The 20,896-nt window shown below is 44.1% G+C and overlaps 1 protein-coding gene across 8 annotated transcripts in view; it reads right to left on the bottom strand.

Moving 5' to 3' along the window:
- Window positions 1-2,068: 2,068 nt before the first annotated feature.
- LOC145458227 (3',5'-cyclic-AMP phosphodiesterase 4C-like) overlaps window positions 2,069-20,896 on the bottom strand; it is a 128,931-nt gene continuing 110,103 nt past the window's right edge. For 7 of the 8 annotated variants that reach the window (XM_080336540.1, XM_080336539.1, XM_080336538.1 and 4 more), the window contains 9 exons: window positions 6,735-6,878; window positions 6,576-6,673; window positions 6,229-6,330; window positions 5,841-6,002; window positions 5,573-5,672; window positions 4,768-4,922; window positions 3,706-4,011; window positions 3,473-3,603; window positions 2,069-3,157 (listed from right to left, as the gene is read on the bottom strand). In XM_080336540.1, the coding sequence (XP_080192666.1) occupies window positions 2,947-3,157; window positions 3,473-3,603; window positions 3,706-4,011; window positions 4,768-4,922; window positions 5,573-5,672; window positions 5,841-6,002; window positions 6,229-6,330; window positions 6,576-6,673; window positions 6,735-6,878 (1,409 nt within the window). In that variant the 3' untranslated portion in view covers window positions 2,069-2,946. Of the gene's footprint in view, window positions 3,158-3,472; window positions 3,604-3,705; window positions 4,012-4,767; window positions 4,923-5,572; window positions 5,673-5,840; window positions 6,003-6,228; window positions 6,331-6,575; window positions 6,674-6,734; window positions 6,879-7,207; window positions 8,234-20,896 lie in introns of those variants that run through there. The other variant, XM_080336543.1, reaches the window with a different exon arrangement.

The raw sequence follows: 20,896 nt of genomic DNA, 5'->3' as shown, positions 1-20,896 counted from the left end.
AACTATATTGTGGAAATTTTTAGCACCATCATCAATGGAATTGTGCATTTTTATTTCAAACCATGACGGAAAATAGACCTCCATGCAGAATTTAGCAGGACAGTTCAGATTTCTCGATGGATGATTCTGCACACATAGTAGGCTACCTCAAAATTTGGCAAGCGAGGGTCAACCATATTGAATGAACGATCGGCCCAGCCCCTAAATATTGCGGATCTGGTTCCAATTGACGACTTTGAAGGAGGATATATAAATGAAACCAAACCCAGAAACAGCAACATTGACACCAGCATCAGATTCTTTCAAATTCCAGTTATCAACATCAAGGCCTAATCTTTCCACCAAATTGTCAACTTAAACCTCAAAAATATTGAACAGCCGCCTGCATCACAAACAAGACCTTGTCTGATCACGAGCTGGAAAACCTAAGATCATCCCCATTAAGGCTCAGTTATCCTTGTCACAACCAAGCAGTGAAAAGGCATGTAAAAGTGATGACATAAGTATCTGTTTCAAGATTTAAACGTAGAGGTGGCCTCATTTGACAAAAACTGAAGTCTTGAAAGCAGATGAAATCTTTCAATACCAAACATGATTTTAATGTTTGTGCACTCTGATACTCATGTGATACTGCTACAATTTTTTTCTGTTTCCAGCATAGAGTTGATGTTCGTGTTTTGAATGTGGATTTCCAATTTTCGTGTTTTCATTCAGGAGCTTTGTGATAAATATGATACAAACCCTACAACAGCATGTTGGTAAGAAATCTAATGACAGTCATTGTTATGAACTTAACAATATCGCGAGGCCGCACTACCGATAGACGCCGTTTAAAATACAGTTTTAGCAGTCACTATTGCATGCCCGAGCCCTATTCATACTTGGAGGGGGTTTCATTTGTTAGAGCAAGTTTTGAAAAGTAGTTCTAATTGATAGGGTATGTTGCTCAGTCATAAGATCTATCACTACACAATTTTGACATCCTACCCACTGCTTAAGTGCTCAATTTTACCTATAAAATCAGTAATTTGCAAGTAACTGTTTTTTCTGTTCATTTTCAAGAGTAAGTTCTATGAAAGTGAGATAGAAACATGTTGCTTTTGCATCTTTTAAGCCCAAAACTGACTTTCTAGTGTAAGTGATTATCAAGATATGGCGAAATCAGCTATTTTCGGCTCGTTCGGTAGAATTGCACGACCACTAGAGGGTGCAGCAACCCAAAATTATGATGGCATTTATTTATTTGCTATTTGGCACCACATATCAAGACCCTTTTTTGAAATTCAAAAATTTTCATTTTTCACTCCACCCTAATATTTATTTCGTCAAAGGAGCTATTTTTACCCTATATTTTCAATTGTCAACGTCAATCCACTACGTGACTTTAAAAAAATATGTTTTAAATTAGGGTTTCGTTTCAAACATGTTTGTTTTAAATTGATTTTTGTTTCAAATGCAACCCTAGGTAGATCCGAGATCTCGTATCAGTCAACATCGAGCATCGGTGTATTAGTGGTACTACGCAATGGTCGAGAAAATCGAATTATCATAAGGAATACCTTGCCGTTGTGGAACACTTTGAACCTTCAAAACAACTCAAACTCATTCCGAGAATGCATTTTGCCCTAGATAATAATCAGATCATAATCTTCACGCCCTCCAGTTGAAGAGACACTGCTCCGAAGAAACTTCGTAGCTTCACGAGCTCTAATGAAATATAATCTTTGCGATACTTTCCCGTCTTTTATTTCAGTTATAGACGATTAAAGTCGCCTTTTCTTTGCGATGTCTCCGGATGCTAATAACCAGTAGCTATCCTCTAGTAAACTTGAGAAGTCGCATAAAAGCTCAATGTGTCACTTGTCATCATTCAGATATCAATCGGAGCTAAGCGCGGACTGCGCGTCAGCAATATACGCGCGGCGATTCTTGAACATGAACAGAGCTCTTCCACAACACGGATCCTGGCCACTGTTCGTCTTACTCCACAAGGCTAAGTAAAAAAAGTGACTATCCTGCGCCAACTCCAGACACTACTAAGACCTGTCCACCGCGCAACACAAAGTCGTTCGATGCTGAAATTCGATTTCCGATGAAGATCATGTCAATAACTGCATAACAAAGAATAGAAACGCAAAGGAAACTGAAATAGTCGCTTTATATCGTAGACAACACAGCCGCGGGCCGCTCCCGGCAACACGACCCGGCACAACCTCTCCGCGTATGACATTAGGTGGGGAAAAACACATCTCAGCTGAACGCAAACGGAATAACAACGAAAAAGGAAAATCACGACACGTCCGCGAAAATCTTTGAAAACAGTGGGATTTACGAGATATTATAGTAGACAAATACGATAGTTATAATAATAATATTAATATTAATAATATAATAGATATTAGAACAATGACATCGACCGCGAAAACGGGAGACGGCGAGTCTCCCACTCTGAATAGTATTGCCATCAAACGAAAATACATCAACAGTGTTCATTGTACAGTCGTCAAGTAACGATCGCACGCGCACCCGCGCGGGGCCGCAAGTTTTATCCGAGCGATTCCGAGTCGAAAATAGGTTGATCCATACAAAATTAGCAACGACGCGTACCTGTATACAAAACCAAAGATAACGCCGGACACGCGCCGGCCCTCGTCGGGAATTAACGGAGCTTTTTCAGCGAACACCGCGGCGACACGTAACGTGCAAAGTCAAGGAAATTGATACGCACACGCGCGAACATCTTCAACCCCGAGATAGATGCGATTTTCGCTCCGCCGTCGCTTAAATATACAGAGTCCGCGGCGGAAAAGTACATCACGAATACGCCCACAGGCGCGACCAGAGGTGCCTCTTTCGCGCCCCGCGCCCAGTTCCCTGCAAGTCCGCGGCCCTGTTCGCCTCGGCCAATTCCGTTTCAAACTCTTTAAAAAAATCCGAGGGCCCCTTTCATCGTCCTGACACAGCTTCTCGGACCTGGGTCTGGCCGTGGTCCGTGTCCTCGGTGGTGATGCTCGGCACTGCACCGCGATCTGGCGCCTCCTCGTCCATGGGAAACTGGAACTTGGAGTCAGGGTCGCGCGGCTGCGGGGTGAGGTTGGACTCGGGGCTAGCCTCAGGCGTGTCGCTGTCGTTGACGTCTTCGGGCACCGGCGACGGGCTGCAAAGCGAAGGAACAGCGTCACGGATGATCGAACATTGAAGTATTTGGTTGTATCAAGTTTACTCGTAATGTCTTTGATTCAAAAGCGTCTGGGCAACTACTTCGAATCCAAAATTTAGGAAACCGTGACCACACATATCTCAAATACGTCACGACCAGGTGCGGCTGGTTACAATGATTCGAGTTCTCGAACCCGAAGTGGTCGGTAACGAAGTACTTCTACTTTTTCGGACCACTAAACTAAGTTCAGCCTACTTCTATTTTAGTTTTCAGTTTTTTTCACTCAATCCTCGCACTAGTATTGATACGTACCTGTCAGGTAGTTGCAGACTGTACCATTCTCTGTTCTGCACGAGTTGTTCGACAATGTCCTGCGCGCACGGGTTCACAAGGTCGGCCCAAGTCTCCCACAACGGGTAGGCAATATAATCGATGAAAATAACCTGCAAGCAATAAACTCACATTACCTCCGAGTCGATCAAAACTCAAAAGACTCAAATCCAAAGCGTCGTCACACGCCGGAATATAAAGTCATCAACACACACCTGAGATCTTTCAACTGAAGCCGTGTGTCTGTCGCACATCGGGCTTATCTCGATGCCGCGTTCGCGTTCCACATCGCCTTGAAGCCAGTACTCGTTCATCACGCGCTGATTCCAGCCGCGGTACAAGTCGAGCGGCTTGGTGGGGTTGCTGAGGTCGGCGCAGTGGATCATATTCTGCAGCACCTGGATGCGGTCCGTGTAGTTGTCCAGCATGAGCACGCCGGACGTGGCCACCTTCTTCGTCTCGACCATGGTCTTCAGGTTGGCCAGCAGCTGCATGTGCTTCGACATGTCCGTCGCGAGGACCTGGAAACAAGAGGCGGTCAGTAAAAAAGTACTTAACTACGTTTTTCGAGGATTACTTGCCTTAAGTGACTGTTTTTAGACCGTTTTCACTTCTACTTCACAAGTTAGACTTGTGATATTGTTAGTAGAAAATAGCTTCAGGATTGGATTTTATCACTTTCGCGAGCGGAATTATCATAGCAACTGCCAACTGGTCGAAATAGCCACTGCATCGTCTTAGCAGAACATATTTTCGAAAATCGCTCGCAGTAGTTACAGCTTGCATTTTCGAAAGCATTCGTTTTCGATTTCCTAACGAATGACGCGACCACGTGCTCACTTGATTACTTGCCAGTCCTTTCATTCCTACTTCTAATTGAAGCAATTTGGGAATGTCGTGGAAATCGATACATATATTCGAATAGGAATTGACATTACTTCTACTCGGCTACTTTGACTATTTGAGTTTGGAAGGCGAAACGAACCCGTTTGAACCGCGAAAGATATTCTCGAGCGTACCTATTTCAACCCGTCCGGTAGTATTGATTCCGCGTCGGCAAACCCGATAAACAGATTACCGGCGCGTGCATCATTATTTAAAAGATAAATCCCCAGCGCACTCGGAAAACAATCTAAATATCATCTAATTTGCGTACGGCCGGGATTATCGCGATGCCGCGCGCCGCAAAGGCAGCTCGAAAATCCCATGAAGATACCGATTGACGTCAAAAGACCATCGGACCGCGACGGCCCCGAAGGCTATCTCAGCAATCTCACCATGTCGATGACAGTCTTCCTGAAGCTCTGCCATTGCTTTTTGGTCAGGTTCTCGAACAGGTCGCAGTCGGGCAGCTGCATCAGCTTGAAGCCGACGGCGAGATGGTGGTTCTCGAGCACTGATTCGTCGTTGTACATGATTGCTAGTTCGCTCCCTGAAAGCAAAGGCGGCTGTGAATGTAATGGCCAGGAAACGAAGCAAAACAAGTCTGAACGCGGTGCTTTTCGTTGAATCATGACGGCCGTCACGAAATACTACTCAGCGCTAAGTTGCGGGATTTACACGCTTGTGCATCAATTATTCATGACAGACCGTTACATAACGTCGCAAAATAGAATCTGCCGCAATTTACACGGATAGGCAGACTTCGCGGCAGACGCAACTCTATCTAGATACCAGTCCAGATCCACGGTTTCGTGTCACAGACAGCACTGGTTTGCAGATGCGGTTGGTAACGAACTAATTCTTATTTTTCCACCCTTGAATACTTGATCTTTTAATTACTGCTTGAAAATATCTACTTCTACTTGCAGTTAAGTACAAATAGACGACGCTAATGCTACTTCTACTCGACAGTTTTCCGTGTTAGGACGAAAACAGACCTTGACTACTTACAATTTCCCTTACAATAGGAATTCTCTACTTCTTACTTGTAATTGAGTACAGATTTACGATGTTACCTCGACCACGTCAACTGATTTATCAGCGGATTCGCAATTCCAAACCCAACAGGATCAGTAAAAACCGAGATGAAGGTCAAAGCTCACATAACGCGACTAATAAATGATCACCGAACAAACTTACTTATAGCACAATGAAACTGGTTGTTGAGACCCGGGTGGTCAACGTCGTGCATAGCGCTTGCAAAAAGTGCCGCCAAGATCTCGATGTCAGTAAACACGTTCTGTCAAAAACACATCAGAGGCGGTTAGGCACGAGTACGCGAGACGCATGACGCAACAGCTATCTACTCATGTCACAGCAATTGCGGTTCACAATCGTGATATGTCCCGGCACGTATCAGAACGACCAATCGATAGATCGATAGCAATCAACAAAGAAAATAACTTACATCCAGCGCGGCAGACGACAGCAGGACGTGGACAGACTGTAGCACGTCCGCGGCGTGGATGCTGTTGTGGTAGGGCACGTGCCGGTAATGGTCCTCCAGCGTCATGGCATAGGCGAGACATTTTTGGGCGGAGATTTGGTACTGGTTGAAGAAATCCCGTTTCTAGGAGTCAATACATCCCGGTTATCGCAAATAATGATAACATAAAATTAAGTTATAGACCGCCAAATATAACAATACATCATTCTTGTGCGCTGTATACAAGGGCTAAGGGCAATAAAATATAATTCGTATGAAAATATGCATAAAGGACGGAGCGCATAGTTGTAGGGAAAGAATGAATAATGAACATGTAGCACGTGACCGATAATTATGATCCGACACTTACTTTCATTATTTGATACAGCACAGAGACCAAAGGCCTTCCGTTGCTGATGTCAGCTACTTTGAACAGATTCACGCCGCCCCACTGGTCAATATCCTTGAGTTCCTGCAATAAAACGCGACGAATTACTTTCAATTCCGACACACGCAAGCTAAGGATCAACAATCCCCGGTACAAACACGAACCGATCTCAAAGCAAACATGTGCCGCCGAGATAAAGCTTTTCCCACATATTGACCCCGAACCAACAACAATGTTTTGTTTTAAAAGTATTAAACCACGCACTAACGTAAAGTGCAACAACAGGAAAACAGAGATACATAACGTAAATCAAACAGACGCAAACATACCTCGGCCAGCACGGCTTCGTTGCTGACAGTGACGCCAAACGTGGGAACCGTTTTCAAATTCCTCACCGCGTCTCTGATATGCTTCGACGCTTTGATGCCTGTCAAATATATTCACAATATTCCACGTCTGCCCGGAACCAAATGACAAAGTAAACTCACCCGTTACGTTACCCATCACTCTGCTCTCGGGCTTCACGACGTATCCGTCCTTGTTCGGCTTTTGCGTCGACACGGCCGCGTGGTTAGGCGAGGACGAACGCTTCTGCTCGTCGGCAGCGCTCATCATGTCATCTTGATGGTGATCTGGAAATAACAGAGGTTTATACCACACCGCCCGATGAACATACAGCTTTATCGCGGATCGCGGAAAATTGGAGTGTAGAGTTACGGGCGGATTATGATGTAACATTCTAAATTTCTATCCCGACGCTTCCGGAGATGTCCGTTATCAGATAATAAGCAACCAATTTTGTCTAGAAACAGCTACTCTACCGTTTTATTCGAAATCATGTGCATACCCCGAAGTGAGTTCAATTTTCGAAATTGTGACATATTCAATATTAGTGACAACGCGCTCAAAGTCCGGCTTCTGTGTAGATTAGCAGCGTAATTTCTAAGAAATGTGTACGTACTAGGTAAATTGTTCGGTTCGTAGCAGTAACAGTGCTTAACACATCCGTTTTTACATCCCTCCAGTACGGGCGCCGCTTTCCCGTTTGCGCGCGGGTCTTTCAAAAACTGCACTGTAAACGACCGCGTTTTAGCGTTCCAAGACGCGTTGATACTGTCCCCGGCAAAGTACGTGTCTTTGTCAAGCGCCGACGCTATGGCCGATATATGTGCGCATATCCTGTTCGCGTGATATTCCGCCGCCTTCGCTATCAAGTCCTGTTGCGAAATAGCGGCCGTGCCGTTGGAGCACGAGACGTTGTTATTTATAATATCGTCCGCCGTTGACGTGGGTAGCGACGACCGCCTGTGCTGCGTGCTGGCGGATAAGTTTCTGGATTGCGACACGCGCCTTTTCAGCGCAGCCGCCGTAAACTGTTCACTATGCCGCCTGCCGGCTACACACACAGCCATAGAGGACTTTGATTTTTTCGAGCTGTGCGCGGATCGCGGCCGTTTAGAGCTGCCCGGCACCGGGTACGCGTCCTTGGCGGTTTTCCCGCGAGATATACGATCCCACTCTTCCGTCGTCAAGTAACGGTCGTCCGTATCCGATCGCTTCAGGCTCGCGAAATATTTTATCACCATGTCGCAAAATTGCATGACTTAGCTAACATTTAACTCGTTGAAAATATCTACCAAATCGCAAAGGAGGTAGGATTAAATCCGCTGCACTGCCTCGACAAAGTATCTCAAACGGAATACAACCCTGATTAAATCAACCGTACCGCCTTGATAAAGAGACTCTTAAAGGGTACAGTACTTCATAATACAATTTAATAATATATTCTTTTCGAAATAAACCCGAATATTTTCATCAGCAACCAGTAGAGATTATTCCTGAAGAGTGTTAGCCGTTCTTTCAATACGAATATATTATTCCGTTTCCTCCATAAACTAATTCAAACCTATTATATCCACTAACTGCCTTAGCACAAAACACGGCCATCGCTTGCGAGAGCGCTAAGCATATGAAAGTGTCGCTTGGCCTGGCTGTAATCATATAGCTGGCTATACACCCGGAAAAGGATCGAGCCATTGACGTCATAACAGTCTCTCGCTCGGGACGAGCGGAGAAAGGCAAGAGACGGGACGCGGTCAAAAGTGAGCGCCGCGAGACAACAGAGAGAGCGAGACAAAGCGAGGAAGAGCGATGGCGACGTAGGAAGCGTTCAGTGTAGTGCAGATGCTAAGCAAATACCTGGGCCTGCTGCAAGATATACTAACGCGATATCGCACTACAGACGCTCACACAGTACTACTGCTTCTCAGCGGATCGGAATTCGGCAGGTGATCGACATTGAAACTGTACTAATTATCAGCAACTGAAAACCAACAGAGGTACGTAATGAAAACCACACTCCAAGTTTGTAGCTCAAGAGTCTTCATTATACAATTGAATAAAATATTCGTATTGAAATAGTCTCGAACATTTTCGGCTGGCATTCGTCAGAAGTAATCGTCAGCAGTTACTAGAGAAGTGAAAACATCGTCCAACTTCATTCTGGTGTAAAGTAGTCACCAAGGGACCCGATTCTAATTCTAAATTGCTAATCAACCAATGATGATTCTAACACTAGCGCGAAGAAACACAGCCAAGTGGACTTTCGTATTAAAATTCACATGGCATCGGGTAGTTACGGAAACGAAAGACCGCATAGTGACAACTTGTTGACCGGACCGAGCGCATTGTGTGGCAGTTGAAGTTTGCGAATTTCACAGAACCAGAGACTGCATGGAAAGTCGGATTACTTGCAATGAAAATTTCCCAACCGTTCATCGCGAAACCAGCTTGTCGAAACAGAAGTCATTGCCACAAATAGTGAAATTCAACTTCAAAATAGACGATCACCGCGCAAACTACGCCGAAATCTGATTACGGGTTAACGCCTGTAACTGCCGGAATCGGCGCTGGCACAGGAATTTCGAATCGTCCGCATTCCTAACATAAACGACGTGCTCGAAAACACATTATAGCGCGCAGGAAATATCTCGCCACTGCGTCCCCGACACTCGAAACTTATTAAGGCGGCTAATTTGAATTATTAGCATATCGAAATATATTGTAATAATGCCCAATCATACTCGAAGCGACATCGCAAGTAATACCTCGGCAGCGTAACGTAACAGCCGGAGATGGAATTCCAAATTTTAGGTTTGGTGCAAATGTCAATTGACAAAGGAAAATTTGAAAATGCGCTAATAACAGCCTGCATTGTTTGAAACTACACGCGATCGTCACTGATTGCAACCTCACTCTGCCGAGCAGAAAAAAAGTCTGGGAATAATGCGGACATTGGTCAAAATATCGTACTGCTGATCAATTCCGTTTCAGGCACGTAGTTCACGTAAACCGCATTTTCCAAATACACTTATCATGTCCATAACGGCAAACAATGCCCAATGTCACCTATGGGGCCGAATGAGAGAAGAGAATCCGCAGACATTATTAGGCTAAATTAAGGTGTTGCTAAATTAAGGTGTTTTATGACCACAAACTCCTCATACACAAGCAGCAGCGTATATCTGTGTCGAAACTAACAAGATCTGGACAGCCTTTCTCTACACGACAAGATAAACAGAATACCGCAAAGTCACGGCGTCAAGACATCCTCGGAGTGCAAAAAGAGCCAAACGAAAATTTCGACAATTCAACACCAGCGCCGCACGCTAGAAATCTTACGTTTATGTAGTCCTACGCAAGTTGCGAGTATCGCAAGCGTCCTAATGCAATCCAGTGACAACCAAATAAATCAATTTTGTCATACCGCGAAGGCGCGCGCTGACTTGGTCTGACACGAAGTTACATTTCCTTAGGCAACGCAGCGCGGCGAGCTTGTCATAGCGCTGTGACGTAGGTTTCACGGAAAAGCGAACCGATTTTTCATGCTACATAGACTGGCGCGCGCGGATAATCGTTGACACAGTCCAGCCCAGTTAGTAGCTTAGCAACACCGAAACCTATAGCTGCGAAAATTACTCACGACCGCGATATTGTATGGTTTTATCAGCTTTTTGTCAATACGTGAAAAAATTCATAGGCTGAGACAGCGTCCGTGTGACTACTACGTTCCAGAGAAAAATTTATAGCTTAATGGGGATGTTATTACAGCAAAATTGATAAGTGCCGCAAACCTTGCGGTATTCGTACAATCCGGAGATTAAGAACACAATAGTCGAAACGAATAATGATTTAATGACGCAACGTTTCAATGCGAAAAATCAATCTCGTCATTTCCAAGACGATGGTCAGCTGAGAGCGCATTGAAATATGCACCGACTCAACGCGCATGCGCTAGAAAGTACCGACAAACATATCGTTCGCGAGGGGTTGGGAAGTCACCGCCACGAATGTGCGTCATCGGCAGGGTTCACAAAGGTCGGCATCCAAAATTTGTTTGTCGAAATAGCGTACCTTGATTATTTTGAAGTGCAGAAAAAATGAAGAGTATACATTTCAGGTGGAACGTGAATAAACTAACTCGAAAGGAATGAAGACCTCAAGAACCCACTTACCCCCTTTTTAATTCGCCCACGGGTGAGAACGCGGGACTACACAAAAGAAAACCACAACGATGAAAGAACAGCGACATCCCCATCAAAATAACATAATTTCGCAGAAATTTCGTAATCAAATCAATTACGCGCATAAGAAATAGCTGAGCCAACCGCGATTAAGTGTCGCGGCGTAGCCTGGTTAGCACACGAAATGGTACTTGCGTGCAAGAGCTTATTTCTCGGCCGTCTAGTTGTCTTCTGTTCCGCTAATTAGCTTAATTCCACAAGGATGTACTCGTAATAATTACCAGTAACCGTACATACGTCACGGGCACTCAAAATCGAGATCGCAAATACGGCGATTATCCTGACATTAACCACGATGGCCGTGTTTGCTGCGTGTGGCAAACAAATACCAGTGCGACTGAAGAAGCGACAGGGGCCACAATAAATGTCATTAGACACGGATACAAGTTGTAACATGCTGCAGACCAGGGTTTTCTCCCAGTTACAATATTACAAATGATCACATTGCTACATACACAGGTGTACTGTACAATCTTTACACAATGTTAGAGGCTGACGGGTAGCCTCCATTTACGTAACATTGGGACAAGACGCTGATTAGACTAGCCAGCAAGCCAGCATAGCTGTGCCTTTTCCCACACTATGATGGCTATCGGAGAAAGGAGCTAATCGCTTTTATAAAGCGTTTGAAACATTCGTGTAATTGTAGCTTATTGTCTTCAACTACCTGGCGCTTTGATATCGCAAGTAGGGCGGATGAGTATCAATATTGTTCATGTTGAATGGCCCAGGGGAGAATGATTTGCATATGAACTCTACGAGACTTGTATACCAAACAGAAGCAGGCTTCGATCTAAACCAGTGGTTCCCAACCTTTTCGACTCATCGCCCCCTTTTCAAACTCCACACCGATCATCGCCCCCCAAATATTGGGAACCGAAAAATGGGCATACTTACTGAAATCACCGGCGATTTGAATTAGAAAAAAGGTCAACTTTTCGGCTCGACCTCGAAATTACACTTTTCCAGCTAAATGTTGGTGAGTTCGCTAACTAAAAGGTGGTTTCTCCAACTTGATTCCAAAAGGATCGTAACAGAACTTCGTCACCCCCCGCCAATGCGTTGGTCTTGACCCCCCCCTCCATAGGGGGATAAAGCAAACTTCTGCACCCCTCAGACCCAACTCCCCCGATACCTCTTTACCGCTACTTCTTAGCACAAATTGTTGAACTCTTTAGTTTGTTTGTTAGTTTAATTGGTATTTCTGCACTGGCAATTAATTTTCTCTGCAAGATGGCTTTTTTTTTGTGGGATTCTGATTGCCAGGACAGGAACATTGGTATTTTTGCACTGGCAATTAATTTTTCTCTGCAAGATGGCATTTTTTTGTGGGATTCTGATTGCCAGGACAGGAACGTTGGGCGCCAGCCATTTAGGCGCCTATGGGTGATTAAATATATATGTATATTGTATATCGTATATATATCGAAGTCGGTCAGCCTAAAAGCAGTCCGTTTCCGCCAAGGTTTTCTCGTCCTGGCACTCTTCTCGGAGTCGCATGTTACATGGCCTGAAACTTCATATGTCTAGGTGCGTCATAGTGTGATAATGGCTGACGCCGAGATGCCCATTTCTATAACTCATGCGTATTATTTCTTGAAGGAAGGGTATCCAATAAGCAAGAAATAAGCGACCAGGAAATGGCACGCAGCGCGAGAATTTTTTGAAAAATTTGCCTAAATTTCTAAAATATTACTCTATAATTAATATTAATTCACGAAAAAATTATGAGCCCCCTTCGAGCTCGGGCCCCCCATCCCAATTGGGGGTTGGGTGTGGCAGTTACGGTCATGAACGCCAATAAAGCCTTTCAATGCGCCATCGCCCCCCTATCGCCCCCTTCGTCCATTTTCGCCCCCCTATCGCCCCCTTGGCTATTTTCACCCCCCTGGACCGACAAATCGCCCCCTGGGGGGCGATATCGCCCACGTTGGGAACCACTGATCTAAACGATGAAAAGTATGCTATTTGCGCGAAAATATCGATTCTTTCCCTTCGGGATCGAAATGTACATTGTACATAGTTCAAGAAATACATCAAAATCTCTCGGGCCATCGGGGTCTTGGCCGGTGGAGTCATTACAGCCAGGCAACGTAAGCAGCGAGTTACATGGTGACTAAGCCGAGATGCACAAATGCACTGACTAACACGAGACCCAGATACGACCTCATTAAAGCAAAGCAAAACCGAAACTACATATATACGCAACAATCAAACAAAACGGCAACGTATATGAATAAAAGTCATTGCAGTAAGGCAGCGGTTTCGCTCTCAGCAGATCGTATCTCGTTCAAAAGCGAAATTCATCGCTACGGAACGGCATCGAAGTACACTCGCAGTTATTCCACACGAAGCCCGGAAGTCGGACAAGCGAATACTAGCCCACCGCAATTACGTCGTTATACAACTTCGTGACGAACACCGATTACAGACCAAACGCAAAGAAGCTAAATATCTTATCGTTTCCAACAGCCGTAATTTGTTTATACCAAGCGCAACTTCGACCATTCACATACGCTCTAACCACGGTATCGAATAGTGTCCTGTCTATGGCGTCATAACGACGTTTATGCGATCATAGCAGGTCTGATTAGTACAACAAGAACCAGCATGGAGCAGCAGATGATGCATAATTAGAATTGTATCATACTCTTCTACTATAGAGATCTCTATACTTCTACACGAAAACAATACAGAGTTCACGTAGCACACCTCCTTTCCCGCCCGAGGGATATTCCGGTCACATTGACGTGAGAGCGCTGGATACGCTATAAAACTGTCCAGCACATAAAATCCACCTTTGATAAAACCCAAATTATACGGGTTTCGATAGTGACCGTTAAAGTGAAGCGCTGAAATACCTTGTCACGGCTTGCAAATAATCTCGAAGGTCTACGCGTAATTTATGCCACGCTGAATAAAAGGTTATATAACTTTATAAGGTAGTGGATCCCACCCGTTCTAGCGCAAACCACAAGATTCCACAATTCAGATGTTTCGCTGTAAATCCCACCCTTTTGGGTGTAATTCCCTAACCACCATCAACCGCGATGGAAGCCTTATACACTGTAACCCCAAAAATCTAAGGAATCTTTCAAATTTATAACGTGAGTTTAGAAATTATAGGATGATGAAAAATCCGAACCCAAAACGCATCTATGATGAGCGGTAGCGCACAATCGCGTCGAAAATTTGAACAGAACGACCCCGCACGGCATAAGCAAACAGTGATTAATTGGATTACAGTGGCGAGGTTGGTATGTCTTGTGAGAAACTGGAATCGACAAGATGCCGACAACAGTGTCGGAAGAGGTTTTCGTGCCCGCTAAGTATGTTTGCATATTTTCTTAAATAAACCGCTAACGAGGCGCTATAAGGTAAACCAAGTCTATGCAAATTTCGCAAGCTTCGACTTCGATTATAATTATAATTATTATATTTAAAAAGCGGGTCAAAAATAGGGCGATATTAATTTAATGATATTCAGGAAAATGCGCCGAATTGTTTTAACGCAGACACCACACCAGACACAAAGGAACAACATCGGATCTTGCAAATACACTTCCTTCGACTAGGTCGACAAGCTCTTTGTGAGGCCACGCTTGCAGAATTCTGCGCATGTCCAACACATATGCGTTATTCCGCAGTTTATCAGCGGTAATGACTGTGCAGTGCACCAGCAATTACATAATGAAAACACGGGAGGATATCAGAGTCCTTGCCAGGGACAAAGAATGAATTCACACAACGCACGCTTGAGTAATCATCACGCGGTCGACGACCCCAAACAGACTACAATTTGTGACCAACTACCATGATCTAATGATCATATATTGATAAAGACATTATAGAGTACCATTCGGAGATTTCAACTGCGATACAGTGAGATTACATCGAGCAAAAATACCAAACACCAGTCATCGGTGATACTAAAACCCACCAGTAATGACGTCACAGATTTTATGTACACATTGAGTGAATACTGAATTCAGACAAAGGGATACTTTACAACGCGATACATTCGATAAGATTTTACGGCCAAATATTTGCTCTTGCCCATCATAATGCACTGTCGCAGCAGTGTACCGACTATAATTTCCGAGGCGCTTGCCAATATGCACAATATATTTTCGCGAAATTATTTACATTGAAGGCCCGCTTTATTGCTCGCTTACGTCACGGCACAGATTGCGATAATGAACGAGTTGTTTTGCCTTCACTATCACGAGAAAATATACTACCGGGCAAACGGTAAGGCGCGAAAACAAAGTCCAGCTTGACAATTGGTACTAGCAAGTCGCTTTATTGACGCGAAAAAATGTAAACGCATGTGTAGCAAGCCATAGTGGGGATTCGCGAGATTCTTAGTGACGTGATATTTTCTAACAATAGCTAAAAAGTCCTTTGGGAGTGATGAATTGATTAATGCGATTCACTGATTCAAGCACTATACAATTACAAATCCGAATTAATATACAGAAACTCACAGACCACCGCCTTGGTCTATTTGTGCTCACTGCTCATAAACATCATGTCCCAACATTATGCGGTGTCAACACCGTGGACGATATAACATTGCTGCGCAAACACGATCTTGTTCTGGTACAACACGCTTGTTGCTTTCAAACCAGAACACACTGCTTCCAGGTAATGAGGAATCGCAATGGAGGAACTTTATAGATATCCAAACCATTTTGAACCGCAGAAAGTCTAAGCATCAGTACAATCAGCCGAAAATAGTCGGATAATCCACAACGTCGAAATTGAAATCGAAGGTTAGTCATTTGAGAGGGTTACAACCCTAGCAAAAGGGCACATTGACGCAGATAGCCGCATAATCTCCTTAACGGGAAATGTTAGGCAACTTCATATCAGATCGACTTAATTGCCATGAAGCAGCGACCAAACTAAACGGGATAACAGCGCGTCGCGTTGACACAATCAGTAATACCTAGAAAAAGATTTTCCGTCAGTTTATATCAACATGCATGGCCTGTGTCACGTAGAAATTTTACAAAAGTAAGCAAAAGATAACGAAAAATCACTTCGGTCGCCCCCGGGGGCAAATAGAAGATATCATGCAACACCGTATTATACTTTAGGTTCTCTGCCTAGCGACAATTTACCGTTGCCTCATGTTCCCGGTCGACGTCGATAGGATTATGCTTTCCTAGATACCCGACACCTCGGATGCGTCATCGCAAGGTCAAGGGTCAAAAGATCGACCTACCTAACAGACTGGCGGGTCATAAAGTTCAAGAGCTCGCATAAAGACTACATAACGTTCCTTTAACATTGTTTGGATAACCAGTCAAAAGTAAACATCAAAACAGATATACGGGTGACAAGCAAGTCGGGAGGCATAATTTTCATAAAATCTATCATTTTCTCAAGAAATTGAGAAATCAATAAACAAAACAGCGTTCACCTTTTAGGCAGAGTTTCATATGAAATTGGCAACATGTGGGACGTTACAGGACAGCTCAGTCACGACGACCAATTCGCATTAATCGAACACGGTGGGAAGTAGAACCGAGACTTCGAGCAACCAAACCTTCGGAAAACGACACACCACACACGTAAACACTGAAATTTTCTAATTTAAGCACAGTCATCCAGTTATATAACAAACTGGGCCCAATTACCAAAAATTCAATCGCCATACTCCCATGTGTTGTCGGAGTGACTTTCATTTTCAGTGTTATTTGGAAGACACTGCCGAAACTACCAGCACGTCGCCCAATCGATTTCTTTGCACGCAATAGTTTACCATACGAAGATATCCTTCAAATCCAGAAATACGCAGAAGACTGTTATTCAAAAACAGGGCCAGAGTATTATCGCGTAATTATCACGCTAGAAGAGAATTCGATTGCCAATTAGCAACAGAAATATTGCGTTTACGCTCGCGATCGGGAGAGCATTCCTAATCCTCGATTACCTCGCCATCCGATACCCGCGACTCCGTTTTGTCAACACAAGGCTCCGGTAATAGCGCGTGTTAGTCAACAATATCAGATTTTCCGCGAAAAAATGCGCGACACCGCTTGACAAGTGTCCTGCAAACAACAGAAACGCGTTCGCCAGCCTAATTACCGCGGTCTGTCGCCGGAGACGGACCGTAAAATCAGCCCGGAAATCAGCCAGTTACATATTTAGCCACCAAACTTTGCGAATTACAGAGATTCAGGCGTGCTATCACGCCGGATCGGATGTCGTTTTTCACAAGTCGCGTTAATACACTCGGTGACGGCATAGCGCGAAGCAAGCCACGCTTGGTGTACCGTGTACACTGTACACTTGTACGTACAGGCATTTGCCATTCTTATGCTTATATGAGAACGAAATCTGTTTTGATATGGACTGAACTTGATTTTTATCGTATTTTATTTTAATTACGAATTCAACTTAATTTCCAAGTTTTTGCGCGTTCTTTAATTCTAATATAATTTGGAAAACTGAAAATTTCCGAAGTTGTCAAGCTCCGACTCAGACACTTTTCCATTAGATGACAAGTTCGTTACGCCACTGGCCGTAAGCCGCCGATAAGTGCGCTTTGGCGATAAGTGGTGGTGCGGAATGACGTCACTGCTTATACGAATCCTCGTGTCACCGTTGCCAGGGGTCACTTCAAATCCCACGGCGATGGACAGTCGCCGCGGAACCCAACTCCCGATACGATATATCCGGTTCTGAATCATTCGTCCGAGACGGAACAGGATTTCGACATCGACGATATACGTCAATCGCAAGTGTCGGTATGATATATTTATTGAAGCAGCGTGAGCATACATTGCTATTCAAAAGGTATTCAAGGCACTGTGGGATTCTGTATGACAACACTGACCCGCATGCATTTCAACAAGAGGTGACCACAATTGTGCAAGTGTTATAAGAAACTATTCAAAAGTAGCAACAACTCGTTACGGATACTTTTAAACAAAGTTCATTCAATTCCGACAGTTCAATTAAGCGTTACTTTGACAATACAATAAGGCTATACAGCAACCAGCAAAGTCGCATTTCTTTCAAAGGATACCAAATAATCACAATCAAGTTGGTGGTCCTTAACAGGACTTGGCGAGCTTCACCGTGGAGAAACTTCAATAGAATCGCGTATAAATATATCGTATCAAAAAGGCATCTAATGGAGTTTCCAGTGCTACATTTGTGTCGCATAGATGTTTCCTACTCAAATTTTGGGCATTGAACGGTCCGCAACATTTGTTTTGAAGTTTTACCAGTCCGCGGGGTTTAAGATTGAGAACAACTGTACTAGGACACTTTATTGACCATTTACTTTTTACGTCCACTTGGCAAGACTTGAAAATCACTACGTATATATCTAATGGAGTAGAAATTTACGGCGTTACTCCTACTTCTACGCAACGCTGCTGACGACTTCGACCACCTCTTTTTTCAACGCACGGTAAATTTAGAAATGCCGGATCTGGTTTCCCTTCTCGGATAAAACCGGACAAGGCAGTCTTCCACGGTATAACGAAGCGAATTTTACAGCGAAGCGGATTTTACAGAGAACGAGAAAAAGATAGTCATCAAGTCACACGCAAAAACTGATGTATCGATTCGATACTCCATCCACTTTCAGAAAACGTGGCACACGTCATTCACGTGACGTATATTTTCGCGCCAAATACCAGCGCCTTCACCGTTGCCACACATGTTTCGCACATGTTTTGTGCGGTTCCAACCAAACGTCCAACGCGAAACGAAAGATTGATACCTTTCCATTCACGAACATCGCACCGCGCGCCGGAATATCGTGGTTTTCGTGCCTGCTCGACCGTCACCGTGCGTAATATCCCGCGAAGTAGGACATATCGAGGAAACGAATGCCAAATGCAACAGAAAGCTATCGCCGGATTATACAGCCAATAGCGCGAGTTCGGTGCGCAGATATCGGTACTACACGCGCGGATGAGCCATTGAAGAAAAGCCTCCAAACGAAAGAAACAAAAAGTCAATTATCGCAAAGATTAGGGCGGTTTCGTAATGCAAAACGCGCGATTACTTTGTTTACGTCACGACCTAGCGCCGAATTTGGCCAGCACATTTTCCCGAGTTCCCCGCCCGCGAAGACTACCGCAATCGCGTAGATTAGCGCAACAAAGGAAGCCGAAAAAGCCAACATACATTCCGAATTACGGCAGACTGCGGTAAGCCGTAATGCAAATGCAACATGTCTGAAGCAACGAGATTACGTAACGCAAACGGCCTTATCGGGCAGCGCGACAACTAATTAAAACAGCATCACAAGCGTGCGGTTGCTTGTGACGCTTCCCCATATAATTACCAGGTATTATGCAAAACAGCCAACTCACGTAGTATATTCGCGCGTTGCTTTTTTGGGAGTGTGCCGCCGCGTTCCAGTACAAATAGCCTTCACGACCTCGTAAATACCGTACGCGGCTTCCTATTGGTCGCGATGTAAGCACAGTTACGATTTTTCCGGATAAGTTTGGAATCAATTACATGTGGCTATTATTACTTTGTGCAACGATTAATGGATTGCAGAGGTGGTCAGTACTGAGGTATTTCTACCTCGGGTAAATTTGCCTAGTTACACCACTAACTCAAAAGTGGTTATGCTTAATTGCTTATAGACTACATCCACCTCCACTCAACAGTTCGTCAGTTTAGTTCTTTGGCAAAACCAGGCCTAGAATACTTACTGTTGTACCTACTTGCAAAGCACTACTTCTACTTGTACTTTGAGTACAAATTCTCGATCTTACATTCTACTTCTACTCGAGTATCCACGATGGATACTTTCCACATTGGTGAATTTTTCAAAGCCGAGAATCACCCACACAACATCACAGGGCCGCGTTTCCCAAGCTCGAAAAAATTCCTACAATTCCACCTAAACCGACACCGTTAATCTTCGTTAACTTTCAGACGAACCGTATTTCGCCAACGAGGCGTTGCTATGCGTTATCTCAACGAGACGAGCGAGTCATCGCCAATGACGTCAAAGCCGTTGTACTTTCTCGTCGTAAAACTAAACAATCCAACCCCGTACACCGTTTCAAGTTTTGAACCTCAAGTTTTGTGGAGTATATGTGAAATGATATGTATATGAGAGCTCAAATTTCGCAAGATATTGCATGACTCAACACAACAGTTACGATTTCGTAATGGTATGCGTCACCGTGCGCATTCGGCAACGCTGGCCCGTAAATCGTGTTTTACAGAAGTTGCGATTTGTGGGTTTGACAAACTACTCGACACCGCTGTGTCAACGTGGTTTCTTTGATGTACGTACCCATGCAATAAAACTCACGGACATTACGTAATAGTCTCGAAAAGATTTACCCATATGATGAGAAATACTGCTATCATATTCAAATAATAAAGAATTCCATGTTGGCAATGTCCCCAAGCCTTCAAATCTATAAAGACGTGTCGTGATTGGGGCACCGAGTTTGTTTCGTTTAGCGTAGCTACGTTTTCGAATTCTGCTGATCAGACAACCTTATTGAGAGTGAAATGCGTATATGTGATTCATGTTTTAATGTAGGTTGCTTCAACCGCACTACGTAAATAAATACCGTACAGAGCTTGCCGAGATGGCGTGAAGGAGTGTCGCTAACGGCAGGTTGATATTTGGGAAATATCTCCGTTGAAAACATTAGTGATTAAAATCGTGATTGTTACAGTTAGCCTGTTTTCCCAACCACCCAACTACCTATAATTGCGGTTGAATGTCAGGGTCGGGCATGGATTTGGATTAAACAACGTATTAAAAGACATCGGTCGAGTGGCTGAGTACGAATTTACCAAGCTGTATTAAGATTTGGAGCTGGGTATGTAGTTTCCAAGTGTTTGTAATTCTAACTTTTAACAAGTCTGGTGAAACTGTGGATTCGGAATTGACGATATTATCTCTGGCAAATACGTATGATCAAGTTAATTCAACAGAACGCTGTAAGTATCAAGGATGAAAAGGTCCAGACAATGTACAATAGGGCGAATAGCTGAGCTTCAAGTGACTTTCGCCATTAACATCCATACGTGAATCACGGTGGATATTCTACAAGCAAATA

The sequence above is a fragment of the Botryllus schlosseri genome, chromosome 16, assembly GCF_051294905.1.
Source record: "Botryllus schlosseri isolate E-star chromosome 16, Bs_hap1, whole genome shotgun sequence".
Taxonomy (NCBI): Eukaryota; Metazoa; Chordata; class Ascidiacea; order Stolidobranchia; family Styelidae; genus Botryllus; species Botryllus schlosseri.
This window is presented reverse-complemented; position numbering and strand designations above follow the sequence as displayed.